The 16476-nt window shown below is 35.3% G+C and overlaps 1 protein-coding gene across 6 annotated transcripts in view; it reads right to left on the bottom strand.

Annotated features, from left to right (window-relative positions):
* ARB2A (ARB2 cotranscriptional regulator A) overlaps positions 1 to 16476 on the bottom strand; it is a 351893-nt gene that overhangs the window by 245817 nt on the left and 89600 nt on the right. For all 6 annotated transcript variants that reach the window (XR_010923834.1, XM_067568691.1, XM_067568688.1 and 3 more), the window contains exon 6: positions 12747 to 12938. Coding sequence is in view for 5 of the 6 variants with exons in the window: in XM_067568691.1 (XP_067424792.1) it covers positions 12747 to 12938 (192 nt within the window). In the remaining variant the exon portion in view is untranslated. The remainder of the gene's footprint in view (positions 1 to 12746; positions 12939 to 16476) is intronic.

Below are 16476 nucleotides of genomic sequence, written 5' to 3'. Positions count from 1 at the left end.
TAGTAATATTTTCAATAATTTTTCATTTAACCAACATAGTAGATTTCATTATTATACTTTCATTTTCTTGGTTTTCTTGTTTCTGATATGCAAAAGAAAAAATCTTATGAAATTATTGTTTGGGGTTCTCAATGACATATTTTCAGTCCATTAACTGTACTTCCCTCGTTCAAATTTCAAGCAGAAGCATTAATTTCTGTAGTAAATGTATCCTATGAAACCCATTTTTTTTCCAAAGGGAACACAAAGCAAATTGCACTGGATGGGTGATAATGAAAAAGCAACACCATTTATTAATTTTGTATAAGTTATCCTCCGCCCTAGAGATTCCTTGGAGGGGAAGAACATGTCTGAATTTCACCATACTGTGCCACAGGCAGAAAGTGAGAGAAACTAAACAAGCACATCCTGAAGGGAGAAAAAATGCCTGCAGCAGCAAATGACCTACTACATACCTCACTAGCAAGTTTTTGATGTTATAATTTGTTAATTTCAGGAATAAAGACAATTACCAACAGTTTACTTTGTTCTAGTAGAACTATTTAACTTTAAATTTCTGATCAAAAATGACATATATTATTCAGAAGAGTTGTATATTTTCAAAAGATTATGATCCTGAGTAAATCTGCATGACAAGCACTTTGCCAGGTCTATTTTCTTATTTCCTGCAGCAAAGGGCATTATAAGCATTTGGTAAAACTATTTAGGATGAAACATAACAAAGCCAAATTCTTGACAAGAATAACTATGCATTAATGTTCTTTTAAAATATAGTCTAGCCCTGTGCATAGTAAGCAAAAGATAATTTTATTCAAATATGAATTCCATGATATGAATAAGCAAGTACTCATCTCCCTACTGAATTGATAACTCTTTTAAGTAATGATTCATTTGAAAAAATCAACAGTGTATCGGCAATTTGGTATAATCATAAATATATTTATATAACGTACCTATATCCACGCACTCATAGAGTACATATACGTTATATAGATAGTGTTATACACATTTGTATATGTATATTACAATACATACATTATATATAATTTTAAGATTAATCCATTACTTTAAAAATACTCTGATACTTTTAAATTTAGGAAAAATTGCTAACAGATTGTTAGTGAATTAATTTATTCTTATAAAATCAATATATTAAAAAGTACATGTTAATGTTACCAGATAGTAAAAATCCATACAAATCTTAACAATCATGTAACTGCATCTATTATGCAAAAATACATTCTATACATATTTTCATGTGTATGCATAAATTACAAGCAATAAAGTTCAATAAAAACATGATAAAGTTAATACAGTATTTTAAAATGAATATATATATTTTCAGAAATACTTAAAGTTAACTCCATTCTAAATGAACACTCTAAGAATAAACAAAGTACTGTTAATCTTAACATCTGTTAAGATTATTTTCCATGCAGGAAAAACAGTCTGATATCAGAATATCACACAAAAATATGTCTAACTGCAAATATTAACAAGACCACCCCCATCGGAAAACAAAAGCACCAAGACAGACTTTTCAAAGATCTTCTGAAAGTATTAACACCCCCTGTTCCGTATCCAGATGGGTTTATTAAGCAGTTTGCTATACTCACAAAAAACCATTCCCATTCTAAATAGCATAGTTGTGCTGTGGGAGACTTGTGTGAAATGATCTGCTGTCCTTTAAGAACTTTATTGAGATCACATACATCTTCAAATGTGAGATATAACTGCACTTGAAACACTGAAACCCAAGTAGTAATTTACTATGTTGTACAGCCTCTCGCAGACAACACACAATCAGTTGAAGAAATACAATAAATTAGATTATTTTTTTTCTAACTGAACTGCTTAATCAGATGTGAGCAACTGTGAAATTCCTACCTCTTCTACCTACTCAAAATACTTTTGTAAACCAAAGTTGGAGTAGAGAATCTTACTGTCTTCTACAAAGAATTCTAAATAAATGGCCTTTACACAACGTAGCATAATCGCAATCACACACAGGTAACTACTATATTACACACATACCCCACACACACACCCGTAGGTGCTGGAACTAGGGGTGCTGGGAATTCCATTATATACACAGGGTTTACCGTTTGGTTCAATGGTTCTCAGCACCCCCACAATACAAATTGTTCCAGTACCCCTGCATACACCTATGCATTTTTAAGTGCCATACATAACGTCAATTAAGAATGATATTTATTAACAATCTTCTGAAAAATTATGATAGAACAAGCCTGATCCTTCATTCTTTGAGCATCTAAAAATTCTAATTAGGGCCACAGTCCTACAGTCAGATCCAAGTCAGGCAGAGCACTGAAGGTTCTCTACACAAATGCTGTACTCTGCACACACAGATCCAGTTGCAAGAATGGGGCCTTATTCAAAGGAAGTTTTGGGTATGCAATAAATGCAGAATCAGGCCTCAAACCTATAAACTGAACATTAACAACAAAACCCTACCAAAATACTCAACTATTCATGAAATATAGGTTGCATTTGGAGATAGAAGAAAAACAATCAATACGTATTTATGAAAAATTCAGATTAAGCATCCACTAAAGTCATATTCAGTCACTGTTCAAAAGTACTGGCAGTGATTTTACTTTCCTTAAAGGAAAATATATGTGCAAATATTAAATAAATAATTAATGAAGAACAGGACTCTTTCATACTAAACTCACTCATAAATAATTTATCAATATTTAGTATTTTCTACAAGTATACTGAGAGCATCATTTTTAAGCAAGTCTTGTATTTCAAAATACTTATTTGACAAAATCATACAACATGTAAAAATCAGCAGAAACTATGGATTATGAATACTGCTTCAGAGTATTAATTAATGTTTTCCTATGTATAAATTATCTAGTTGTCTGTGACCCAGACATAATTTTCTTTAAAATGTTATGTACTACTCCTAATTTTTGTAGATGAGATACATTACATGTTTTAGTTTATTACCTAAGGTTGAAAAGATCAAATTGTACCTATATGAATAAAAAGGGCATATTTATGGTGTGTAATTAAACAAATCTAATAAACAGTGTTTTTATGTAAAGTTTGTGTTCAATAATCCCTAGAATTATTTGATTACAAAAATAAGAATCCTTTCAGAAATAAATGTATGGGCTTAAGTAGACCACAAATATTCTGAAATGGATTGATTTTGTAGGACTGCATAACATTTAAATAAAAGCTTAAAGGTTAAAAAACAAAATAAAGGGAAAACACAATGTATGTGCAAACCTGACCTATCTCTAATCTTTTCTTTTTAAACCTAGGCTACTCAAGAATCTCCAACTAATTATTCCATTTTATTGATGGTATTTTTCCCTAGGGAAGTTATTTAAAAAGTTTAACCCCTGAGCAAGTCATGGCTTCTCCTGCCTTTGAAAGTGTCAAGTGCATTGATTATAACTGCAGGAAGTGTTACCTTCTACCCAGAGAATCTCACCCTGCAAAATCTTAAACACAGTCTCTCTCCCAAAACGGCTTTGATTCAGCAATTCAGACCGCTTCAGCTGATATTAAAGGCAGAAGCACCACAGAAAAGGGATCAGCAGTTAAAACGAAATACAAAGGGGGAAAAAACAGGTCTTGGATATAGCAGCACAAAGCGTGAGAGAAAAGCAGATTTGAAAAAGACATCAGAGTGACTAAAAAAAGAACAACATGACAGAAATTAAACAGGATTTTTATGTTCTCCTTCTATGCATTTAGACTCATCTCAACCTCTATTGAAATTCTGATCGTACCCAAACCCCAAGGCTTTTGACATACTTTCAAAAATCCACACCCCCTCTTTCTCTTTTCTAAGTCTCCAGAGTCACTGCTAGGTATCCAACAAGTTGGGGGGGAAGGAGAGAAAGGGGGGGAGAGGAAGCAGAATTCTAATATGCATACGAAGTAATAGAAAGGCCATTTTATCCTCACATTAAACTTTGTTGTTAAAATGATCATGAACTATTTTTAAATATTCAGTGTATGTTTTCATACTCATGTTTGGCCAGTGAAAAGAAAATGCAAAAGATTTGAAAAATTCACCTCTTCAAATCACATATATACAAGAAGGTTCAATAATATTTTGTTTAGGTCAGTGACAAAGTAGAAGCAAACTAATGCAAGGTGCTATAAGACAGCTACTATAGCAAGCTATTCACTAGAATGCAAGAAGTCTAAGCACATGCCTAATTAGCTCTATATTCTTCATAATTACAAAGCATAGAACAACATGAGAATGAAGATACAACAGCTATCACAACAAGGCTTATACGCATCTATACATGTATCATAGAAATGGTGCCCAAAATTCCAGAAGGTAATTGGATTTTCAGAACTCCAAGAGGGTTTTTTCCAATTCAGTCATGACAGGGCCAGAAGGTAATGATACATCTGCCATGATGCAACAAGCAGACCTGTCTTCTGTCAAGAGTTGAAATCATAAAGGAATAAGCTGTCGTTAACAACCTCTCTCCAAACACTAGAGCTGTCATCTCATTGTTTTCCTTTGCTGGCATGGGGGCTGGTGTGGGCTTATACACCCTGTCAGTTCAATATTACTCTAAGCTTTTAACCTTTTCTTGAATTTTTGGTTCAAGTAAGCATCTTTGGAGCTTATTATATAACAGTTTATATTTCTGACCAATTAATATTAAAGTAATGAGAGAACTTTTTCTTATATCTATTTGGTAAGCTTCATTTCAAACTTGTATTTAAGACATAAAATATTAAAAGATACCATATATTTTTACAAAATATCATTGTCTCATTTTCCTTCTGGAGTATATCATCATTTTGGCCAATAATAGTGACAAATTCATTTACTAATTTATCATAATTTGTATTTCCATATTTTGACAGGGATTTCACAATATCATAGGTCCAATTATTTGTAAAACAATAATATTCCCCTCCCCCAAAAAATATTTACAGACAAAACTGCTGCAGATTAACACAGATGAACTTTACAAGCAATACTGTACATATGGTCTACCTAAGCAAATGTAACTCTTATACCAGATTCTTACTAATTACTGAGTGAGAATAAAATGTTATCTGCATTGCTCATTTTAGCATAATTTAATTTCTGCATAAAAGCTATAATTGATAAGATGTTCTAAAAGTTGTGACCAACCAAGTACTACTATTTATTACCTTTCTGTGAAAACACATTTATCAGGAAAATATCAAAATTAACATTTGAATGTTAGAAATCACTGTAACAGTAGGAAAATAAATCAGCTTTTCCCAATAAGTCCCATATCTGCTGCCAGATGAAAATTAAATCAACTAAGCACAGACTACAGGGCTGCATTTTCAAAAATTTCAAAATTTCAGGTTCCTAAAATGCACGTATGAAAAATGCATGTGAACCACAAAACTTATATTTTTTCACTTTTCCCTACGAACTACCTGTTCTACACAGGCAAATACAAGGTTTGGGTCCATTATCTGTACGCCATGCATTTCTTTGTTTGTCAGCCCAACTTAAAACAAAGTTGTAAAAATTTGTTCCATAAGATGTACTGCTAACATATAAAAAATATGGCCATAACTTTTAAAGCTCTGCTTTCTCAATTGGCTGAATTTTGACTAGTGTTAAGGAAAATAAAAACCATTTTCAAACTATACCATTAACCGAAAAGGCTAATATTTTACCTAGAAATGTACTCTCCATAACTCTGATCTGCTCGTTTAGATTAGTTAGTTACTCCTCTCAACTCAGTTACAAAACAAACAAAATCTTATGCCACTGTAAGTAACATCCTCCCCTTCATCAGACAACTTCCAGTGAAAAGTACCACCCTACCTTTTCTACCTGGGTTGGAAGTCCAAAATTAGTCTTAGTGAGGAAAGCCAAAATTTTAGGTAAGCAATTCCCTTTCTATTTCTCATATCCATGAATAAGCAGGAGCTATAGTGCAGTATAGTGGAGTAGAGAATAGAAAGGAAAAGACCATAAATATGAGGGAAAACAAAAGCCCAAGCTATTTTTATATTTTATCAGTCATTGCTGCAAGATTTCCATGAATAACAATAATGTCAGATGATAAACCCCAGAAATATAATCTATTCATAAATGGTAGATCAATTTCTGGTTGCTGCTGTATTTTTTTCCAAAAAGCCAGCCCTCTTTTGGTGAAGAAAGAAGCTACTGATCTTGTGCTGTTATCCCTGCTAGGGATGACCCATTCTCTAAGTTTCCTGATAAATATTCTACATAATTTAAAATATCACTTTACTAGAAAGTGCAAAATAATTCTCGGACATTTCTAAAGTAATTAAAATAAAGTCAAAACTGCTGAAATTTATTAGTCGCTTTCTTTAGCATCCTTAGAATTATGGAGATTGTTGGAAACAGGGATCCTGAAAGTTTCCAAAGATACAGAAGTTAACCAACAGCTTCTTTGTACTCATACAGTAAGTGTTGTAGTGAGTTGGTGTCCTCTTTTATCCCCAGAGCAAATGAGTCAGAGCTATGATGATGAGTACTCCAAGATTTTGTTCAGTGTCCAGACTTCAGCAGGCTGAGCTCTCATTCCCCAAGGAGCAAACTTACTACTCTATTAAACCAACTTCAGTTTCTCCTTGCCTCCAACTCTGTAGTCCTTAAGGCACAGGAAAGTGCTTCTCTGTCCAGCATAGAAGGACCATGAAGCAACAACCAATTTCAGCTTCCTACCATACTTGCTGAGGTATCTTTGTGGCATCATCTGACAGTACTATCATCTGTATCACCGATATATTCCCTAACTCAATGTTCAGACTGACCACCACGCAACTCTCAGTCAATAACTTTGACCACCAACCCTGTGATACCTTATCTATGATACGTACCAGCATGTGTGCCTTTAAGTCACTATCATATGAATTACTTAACTACTATGAAAACTCATAAAAGTTTGTCGGCTGGATCTCTGTTCTAGCTACAGTGAAAGAGTAAGAAATGCTGTAGAGCCCTGAAACATAGTTGTACCCGTGAGACTTCACGAATGCTAGGATTACGATCTGGATTTTTAAAAAAATAACCTATCACCCACTAGCCCAGGAACTAAGCTTAATAGCCATGGTAAAATATATTGGTACTGCCTATTCCTCCCAAGATTATGCCCCTCAATTGAATGAAGAACACAACTATGAACTGTTTATTCTGTACTGTAATTGTAACATTGTCAATCAACTTTTCATTTAATGTATGTACTGTAATTTTAACTAAATCCCTCTTGCATTTGGCTTAACCTTTTTTCCTATCCTCGGTGTATTCCACAAGGCCATTCACTTTTACTTTTCAAAAGCAGATCTCGGTGTATTTTTCCTACACTGTCTTCAGTGCCTCTTTATTCTTTTTCCCTTCTTTCATCCCCTACACACTTTTCTCTCGCTCTCTGTTTCCTCACAGTCAGTTTTCCAACTCATCACCTATATTTTTTGTTTTCCTCTTCCATATCTCCCTTCCAAAATTTCTCTTTTCCAATACTACTCTTCTCAGTTCTAATTAATCTCTCTTTCTCTCACACTTACATGGGGATTAGAAATTTTACCAAAGGATTAAACCTACTAAACAAAGACTGATAAAAAGATGGAGGTATGGGCACTATCTAGAGGCAACACCGAGATGAAAAGATAACCTCTTCTCTGGCTACTGGGATTCCTACCAGGATGCTCTCCCAAGTCTCTGCTTGGGGTTTTCATCTTTTGTGTCAGCCCCCAGCCATTTAGGGCTTGATAAATTTTAAGCCCTTCCCTTCACTATAGGGTGACCAGATGGCCTGATAAAATCAGGACTGTCCCAAAGTTTAACCCTTTGTCCTGCATCGCGATCAATGTACGATCTGGATGCCATTTGTCCCGATATTCAGGTAAAAATTCAGGTACTAGCTGCCTCAGGGGGACCCAAAGCTCCCAGCCATCGTGGGTGGCCCTGCAGTGCCAAGCACCCATGGCGGCAGGGAGTTGCAGATCCCCCCTGTGGCAGCAGTGAGTTCTGGGTCCCCCCCCACCACCTGTGGAAACAGAAGCTCTACATCCCTCCCAGGATGGCTGGGAGCTTCAGGTCCACTGACACTCACAAAGACAGGGAGCTCGACATCCCTCCCAAGGCAGCTGGGAGCTCCAGCCTCTGTGCCCCCGCACTGCCCGTAACTGCTGGGAGCTCCGGGTCCCCACACCACTCATAAAGACAGGGAGCTCCAGATCCCCCCCATGGCAGCTGGGAGCTCCAGATCCCCCCCACCGGCACCCCACCTCCATGTGTCCCAATAGTTTACTGTTGCAATCTGGTCACCTTACTTCACTCCCTTTACCATCTGCTGGAATGGAGAAGATGCATTCTTTATCTGTTTCCTCCATCTTATGCCAGAGCCTCCTGTTGTGAGTGGGAGAGGGTCCACTATTCTACCCTTCCCTCAGATTTCTGGCCATGAGGACAGCATTTCTATTTACTCTGTTTGGGTCCTCCCTGGTGAATAGCTCCAGTTTCTGCCTCTACTGTTGCTCAGAGCTTTCTCAAATACAATGAAACTTATCTGGTTCTTGCATATGGCCCACTGGGTTCTAAATAGCAAGACCAAAAACTGACACAACTCTGTTCAGTTTTCACTTAACTAGAATTGAGATATCTGTAAGAAGCAGCAGAGGTACTGGAACCATCCCCAGGCTGAGGCAGACCAGCCAGCATCAGTTTATGCTCAGCTGACACTTAAAATATTATTTTCACAGGCTCAAGGCCTAGAAATGTTTATTATTTTAAAATTAAAATGTAGTTTCTGCAGAAGCTGTTGGAAGTCATCCATGCTAGTTTCCTATTCACAATAGGTGAGTAGAATTTTAAAAGCTTGAATACTATTATCCTCAGTAGATCCATTTAGTATATTGATGTGAAAGATACTAATTCTCTGGAGCTTAGAATCTCCTTCTAAAATATTGGAAATTTCCCCTTTGAAGGAAACACTTTTTGCATGTTTTATTAAAGATGAGACCTCTCCTTTGTTGGAAGAGTTAATGAAATATCAAGGCCAAAACAACAGCCTAGAATGGAAACATACTATCAGAAGCAATCATGATCATAAATTTCACTCAGGCCTTTTAATCTGAAAAACAGCTACTATAATTTTCTGGGAGGTAGAAGTACTTAAATCAGACAACACCTTGGCCCTCAAATTAGTGAAGACCCACCCAGTTCAGTAAAAATGATATCCAGGAGAAGGGCGTGTTATGTAATTGATGTAGTTTTTAATAGAAACAATCCTTGACTGAATGCATCATATTAACTGTTTTTATGAGAATTTTATAGGCTTGATGGTGTCTAATTTCAAGGTGCTTTCTTAAGGCGAAGGTGGAATATCCTTATATTGTTTTAACAGGAGAAATGTCAGTTTTTCATAATATATTATCCATTTGAGCTGGATTACTATATCAGATTGAGGAAATTCCCAAACATTGTTCTTTTTTATCATACATTTTGTTTCACAGAGGTCAAAATGTAGGCCTTGTGCCTAATAATTCATGATTGGCTGTATCAGGAAAGTGGTTCAGAAAATCCATGCATTCAACAGAACTGATATGATCATATGACTATCTGTGTATTATTTTTCTTTGGCACAACTTGAAGGATTCCAAATACCTCCGGGGGAACTGGATTTGTGTAAAATTTCTGTCCTAACTGGATGTGCCTCATCCCTATTAAAAACAGACTAAAGTATATTAATATATCAAAACATAATATAATATATTTTAATATTTTATATCAATCAGTTCTATTTAAATGTATTTTATCTATATATACAATGTTAATCAATGTTTTATGACAAATAAAATGTGTAAGTACTATGTTCTTTTTATGCTAATAGCCATTACTACTATCACAGGAAAGATGACTACAAATTTAAAACCAAATTAATAAAGAAAGATGACAAACTAAAAGCATAAAGAAATATGTCTGTATCTTTGAATTCCTCTGTCCTTCCATCGGTCATAAAGATTATTGCATTAATTAAAATATTTTGTTCATGGCACTGCTTTGTGTTTTTCTTGAAAAACCAATAAAGAAAAAATGCATCCGAGGGTGCTGAGGGAGTTGGCTGATATGATTGCAGAGCCATTGGCCATTATCTTCGAAAACTTGTGGCAATCAGGGGAGGTCCTGGATGATTGGAAAAAGGCATATAGAGTGCCCATCTTCAAAAAAGGGAAGGAGGATCTGAGGAACTATAGACCAGTCAGCTTCACCCCAGTCCCTGGAAAAATCATGGCGCAGGTCCTCAAGGAATCCATTTGGAGGCAATTGGAAGAAAGGAAGGTGATCAGGAACTATCAGTATGGATTCATCAAGGACAAGTGATGCCTGACCAACCTGATTGCCTTCTATGATGAGATGACTGGCCCTGTGGATGTGGGGAAAGCAGTGTAGTAATATACCTTAACTTTAGCAAAGCTTTTGATACGATCTCCCATAGTACTCTTATCAGCAAGTTAAAGAAGTATGGCTTGGATGGATGGACTAATAAGATGGACAGAAAGCTGGCTAGATCATTAAGCTCATCAGTTAGTGATCAACAGCTTGATGTCTAGTTGGCAGCCGGCAACAAGCAGAGTGCTCCAAGGGTTGGTCCTCAGGCCGGTTTTGTTCAACATCTTAATTAATGATCTGGAGGATAGGGTGGATTGCACCCTCTGGATTTTTGCAGATGACACTCAGCTGAGGAGAGTGGTAGATACTCTGGAGGGTAGGAATAGGATACAGAGTGACCTAGACATATTGGAGTATTGGGCCAAAAGAAATCTGATGAGGTTCAATAAGGACAAGTGCAGAGTCCTGCACTTAGGACGGAAAAATCCCATGTACTGCGACAGACTGGGGAACGACTGGCTAGGCAGCAGTTCTGCAGAAAAGGACCTGGGGATTACAGTGGACAAGAAGCTGGATATGAGTCAACAATGTGCCCTTATTGCCAAGAAGGCTAATGGCATATTGGGCTGCATTAGTAGGAGCATTGCCAGCAGATTGAGGGAAGTGATTATTCCCCTCTATTTGGCACTGGTAAGGCCATATTTGGAGTACTGTGTCCAGTTTTGGGTCACTCACTACAGAAAGGATGTGGAAAAATTGAAGACAGTCCAGAGGAGGGCAACAAAAATGAGTAGGGGGCTGAAGCACATGATTTATGAGGAGAGTCTGAGGGAACTATGCTTGTTTAGTCTGCAGAAGAGAGGAGGCAATTGATAGCAGCCTTTAACTAAGTGAAAGGAGGTTCCAGGGAGGATGGAGTTAGGCTATTCTCAGTGATAGTAGATTATAGAACTAGGAGAAATGGTCTCAAGTGGCAGTGGGGGAGATCTAGGTTGGATATTAGGAAAAACTTTTCACTAAGACAGTGGTGAAGCACTAGCATGAGTTATCTAGGAAGGTGGTGGAATCTCCATCCTTAGAGGTTTTTAAGGTGCAGCTTGACAAAGCTCTGGTTGGGATGATTTAGTTGGGGTTGGATTAGATGACCTCCTGATGTCCCTTCCAATCCTAATCTTCTATGATATGTTAAATTTTCAACTGAATTCTCAACTCTTAGTTCAAAACCTACAACAAAGTTAGCTCCTTGATTAAAATAAAATAAACGTTTAGTCTGTGCTGAAGGAAGAGATGTGTACCAGTGTCATGTTGTCAAATTCCTCCTTTTTATTTTTCTTTCACAAAGTGCAAAGCTTCAGTATTTTAGTAAACTGTGCAACACAGAACAAAATTAACTGTAACTGATGTGCTAAAAATGTTTTCTACAAGCATAGCTAATTGCTCTTGGTTCACTTACATCCAACATTTTGGCTAAGATCTCACTTTACATTACCAAAAAATAAAAAAACTCCAACAACAGTTTGGACCACTGCAAAAATTACAGATGTAAGTAGCAAAGCATTAATAGCCAAATAGTGACGAATACCATGGACATCAATTTGGTGATGAGAAATAGTAATACATTAACCTGAAGGTAGAAATAACACAAGAAAAGTTGGAATCCTTTATACATTATTTTCAGATGTTTATTGCAGAATGTTGTAATTCAGCTAACAGAGTGCAAGTGAGACTTTTAAGTTAGAAATGTTCCAAATATTGCAAAAACTACGCACCATTTTCCCATGTGTTACTACATGTATCCATACCATTTTGTGTGCGTGGGATAGGGAATGTCAATTAACATTCTGCCCACAAAATGTAAATGTTTTATATTTTCAGGTATGAATATTTGAACCAGAATGAATCACTAGTCAGAGCTGTTGTCAGAATAAGACTTGTTTGATTGAGGGAAGGGGAGAATCTTCCTACGCCCAACAACATTCAGTAGACACTTAAGAAAGCTTCCTGTGGTTTATTTAAAATGATCATGTTATCATGAGGTTTGCAACAGACATTTGAATGAGAACACACATAAATGTGATGAAATGTAAAAGAAGTCCTAACTGATTTCTGGATTGCTTTATTTTATATTTCTTTTTCTTTCTTTAAGGATTTTGTCACCCAACTGCCATATTAAACTACATGGCAGTCATATCACAACAGTCTTACATATAACTAAACCACAAGTTTCTCTCTTGTAGTAGAATAATCTATTAGATAAAAGTTTTGAAAATAAGGCAACAAAACATTCCAATCAATGAATAAAATGAATTTATGAGAACACATTTAAAATAATTTAACAAAAAAGTCACAGATTATTGATAGTTGTTCATACACACACACTTACCTCAACAGCTCTCTTAATATATGGAATCTGCGTGCCACTGTCCAGGTCTTCATTTATAATAAGTCTTCTAGCCCACTGCCCTGCCCTGACAACACCACTACCATGAATTAAAACCAGCAGTTTATCTGGATTTGTCAATGCATCCTCACTCATAAAGATAAAACTCTTCGGCTCACTCTCAGTACCATCTACCTGAAATTTAAAAAAATTATTTTTATAATAAATACATATTCTGGTGCATCAATACATATTAAGAAAACCTAACAGTTGCAATTATAAATTAGCATTGGAATTTATATGCAAACATCATTATTGCTATTTATTTGTGTTATGGTACCATCTAAAAGCCACACTGTGCTTGATGCTGTACAAAAAGTATAAAGATAAGACCTGCTCTAAAGACCTTACAATCTAATTTGAAAAGCAAAAAAATACATTACAACTAAGAACACTTATCCAAAGTATATTTAAAATTATTGCATCAGATAGAAGTGGGAGGTATGATAAAGTTTTAAAGTATAAAAGGTACAAAAACAGTACATAGAATTTAGATATTCACATAAATTTACTAACAAAATGAAGGCTATAAAAGGACCATCTGGGAGAAAAAAAATTAAGTAATGTGTCTCATCTTATTTGCCAGAAGCATCAATAATAGACTCCTATATAAAATATGAAAAAGTCTTAGCATTCCATTTCAGTCCCCACAACATAAATACTCAATAATCCAAATATGAAACAGTAGTGTAAATTCAGTCCATTATAAACTTAAAAGGACAGGTATTTACATACAAAACACATTAAAAAAATACCCTATCCAAAACTACTTGCAATATGTATGTACAGTACATAGCACAATGAGGTTCTAATCTTGGCATTACCATCACAACAATGACAATATTAGGAACAATAACAATATAAAGAAAGATTGCAGCCATGTTGGGGAGCGGAGAAGTCACACATTAGTTCTCAAATGATATCTAGTGAGGTGAACTTGAGTTTTGCAGACAATTAGAACATTTAAGAAAATAGGAATTGCCACAACTAAGACAAAACAATGCATTTATTTTCCAGAAAGAAAAAAAAGGAAAAGTTAGCTATACTCTTATATATAGTGCACTAATCACATGCACTAAAAGGCATAATATTAACTAGTTCACACTTCTGTGAATGGGTTAATACTGAACAGAGGGAAAAAGAACCTTATTCCCTTTCTCAACTTAATTACATTTGGAAACTTTTCTTCAAACCAATTTGTCTTCAAACAGCAATAATTCATTAAATGAAGCTTTCACTAAGGAATGCACATAAAGGTCACTTTTGTACACAACCTCACTTTATTGACAAATCAGCCTACAATACCATTTAGTTCTAGTCAAAGTGAGACTGCATAAAGCAATTTGTATCTATTAACAATTCACAGTTTTAGATGTGCTCATGAACGCTTAACTATGATCTTAACTCTGATCTTTCATTTAAACATAGATTAAATAAACTCAGGAAAACTCTGAATTTCAATTAGTTTAGTTTAACAGTTAGAGTCAGTATTGCTATTCGCATGAAATACAAATGTCAATAATTTAGTTTTGTAGCTAGGAACTTCAAATCATCCTCAAATTCTACTGGCATTTTACAGAAGATGCAATTTTTCACTATATTCTCCTTTTCCAGATTCTGTTTTTTAGTAAAGTACATATACTTTGCAGTTTTTCCATGCCTACAGTAATGACCTGAGGTAATATACACTAGACATATTATGAAATATTTCAAGTTTCTAAACATTACATCAATTTTTCCACAAGTTAAAACAAAAATTTACATGTGGTATCTCAGAATACCTCAGACAATAATAATAATAACCAATGTACACACCATTTCTACAAGCAAGAGAATAACAATAATACTTTGCACACATTTCATCAATATATGGGGTAAAAAACTGTTTATTCAACAGTTTTAGACAAAGCTATATCAAAATATGCCTGAACACCACGCTGCCTTATCTGAAAAACTAGTTCAATTTCAAGTCTTTGGGTAGCCTGAGCATTGAGAGAACCCGGTACTTTTCCTGAATAATAAAACTACCCCACTGGTTTTCTGGGTTTTTCAGGGGAGTTTTTTAAACTTCTATATCAATATGAAATAATTACATGAAACATTAGGCACTGATTTCTGTGAATGAAAATTTAACTCTTCTAAAACACTAAAAGGAAGTGACGAGACCATTAAGATTCTTGTTATGCTTTTTAGAAATATCATGAAAATCTTAGGTTTAGATGTCTACAGAGGAAGAGGAATGGGTGGAATCACTGATGTGTATGGCTACTGAGCAGAAACAACCGTTACTGGATGTCAAAGAGAGAGGAAGGGATGGAGCTGTGAACAGCAGTGAGGGGGTACAGGTTTGCTAAATTCTAAAATCATCTGGAAGGCAAGCAAGGAGTCTGAACACATGATTCTATATAAAGCTAACTAGTCCATTTTATTTTTCTGCCTTCATAACATTGAATCACTATGTTGTTGTTTTTCATTCTAACCAAGAAAATGTGAAAGTTGGTTATCAATAATATCAAATGTGTGATTAGTATTTAGTGATTATCAAATGTTAGTCTGTGAATTTGTCTAACTTAACGTGCCTAAATTTAAGAAAGTTGTATAAAAACAAGTGATTGCCTGAGCTGAAGAAATGAAAATAAATAATTATTCTAAAGGAAAATGTAAATAATGCCAAGACTTGTTAAGTAGCCAGACAGAATATTCTTAGTTATCAAAGAAAATGGGTTGCTTCACTTTCTACTAGATCAGACGTGACACTGAATGAAATACTGTCCATTTAAGTAGAAGAGCAAAACATTGATGAGTTTGAAGATTCTGCAAAGTGAGACTTGTGTGCCATCTTTGCCAATGAAATAAAACTGCAATAATTTAAACTCCTGATTCAGGCCTTCCAGCAGCTGTAAAATGTAAGCTTAATTTAATAATAACCTTTGCCAGTTTTCAGCCCAAACAACAACAAAGATCAATGACTGATTATGCTACAAAAGCAACAAATGTAAATACTTTATCTTTTTTATGCTAATAACATTGCCATCAGTGAAGCACAAAATGACAAATTTTAAGAAATGATTGAAGTACTTCACACTGGAATATACTCCTCCTGATTTAAGATTGCAGGTCCACTACTACAAGTTGCAAGTGAAGAAACAAGAAAAATTGGAGAGGAACTAAAAGAGGAACTAAAAGACTCAACACTAACAATAATACAACATTAGAGAAACAAGGTGGCTGAGGTAATATCTTTTACTGGACAACGTCTGTGGGTGAAGGAGACAAGCTTTTGAGCTACACAGAGCTCTTCTTCAGGTCTGAGAATGATACTCACTGTTACAGCTAAATACAAGGTGGAACAGATTCTTTACATAAGTAGTTAACACATACTGTAAGAGACCATTCAAAGAATACTCCCAAACCAGTTTGAAACCAGACAATTACTATACTCTCAAATAAACTCACATAGAAACATGATAAAAGGCAAAAACACTGTATCACCCCTGGGTGAACACCTTTCACAAAATAATCTCTCCACCTCTGACCTCTCAAGGCCTCCTTCTCAAAGGAAACTTCTAAAACACCTTCAAAAGACAAGCTTGGAAGCTTAAATTCATAACTTTGCTAGACACTAAAAATCATGATCTTAATAAAGACACTAGATTTGTGTCTTATTACAACA

The sequence above is a fragment of the Emydura macquarii genome, unplaced genomic scaffold (genome assembly GCF_026122565.2).
Source record: "Emydura macquarii macquarii isolate MOO-44397 ecotype Brisbane River unplaced genomic scaffold, CSIRO-AGI_Emac_v2 contig_2897, whole genome shotgun sequence".
NCBI classification, from domain to species: Eukaryota; Metazoa; Chordata; order Testudines; family Chelidae; genus Emydura; species Emydura macquarii.
This window is presented reverse-complemented; position numbering and strand designations above follow the sequence as displayed.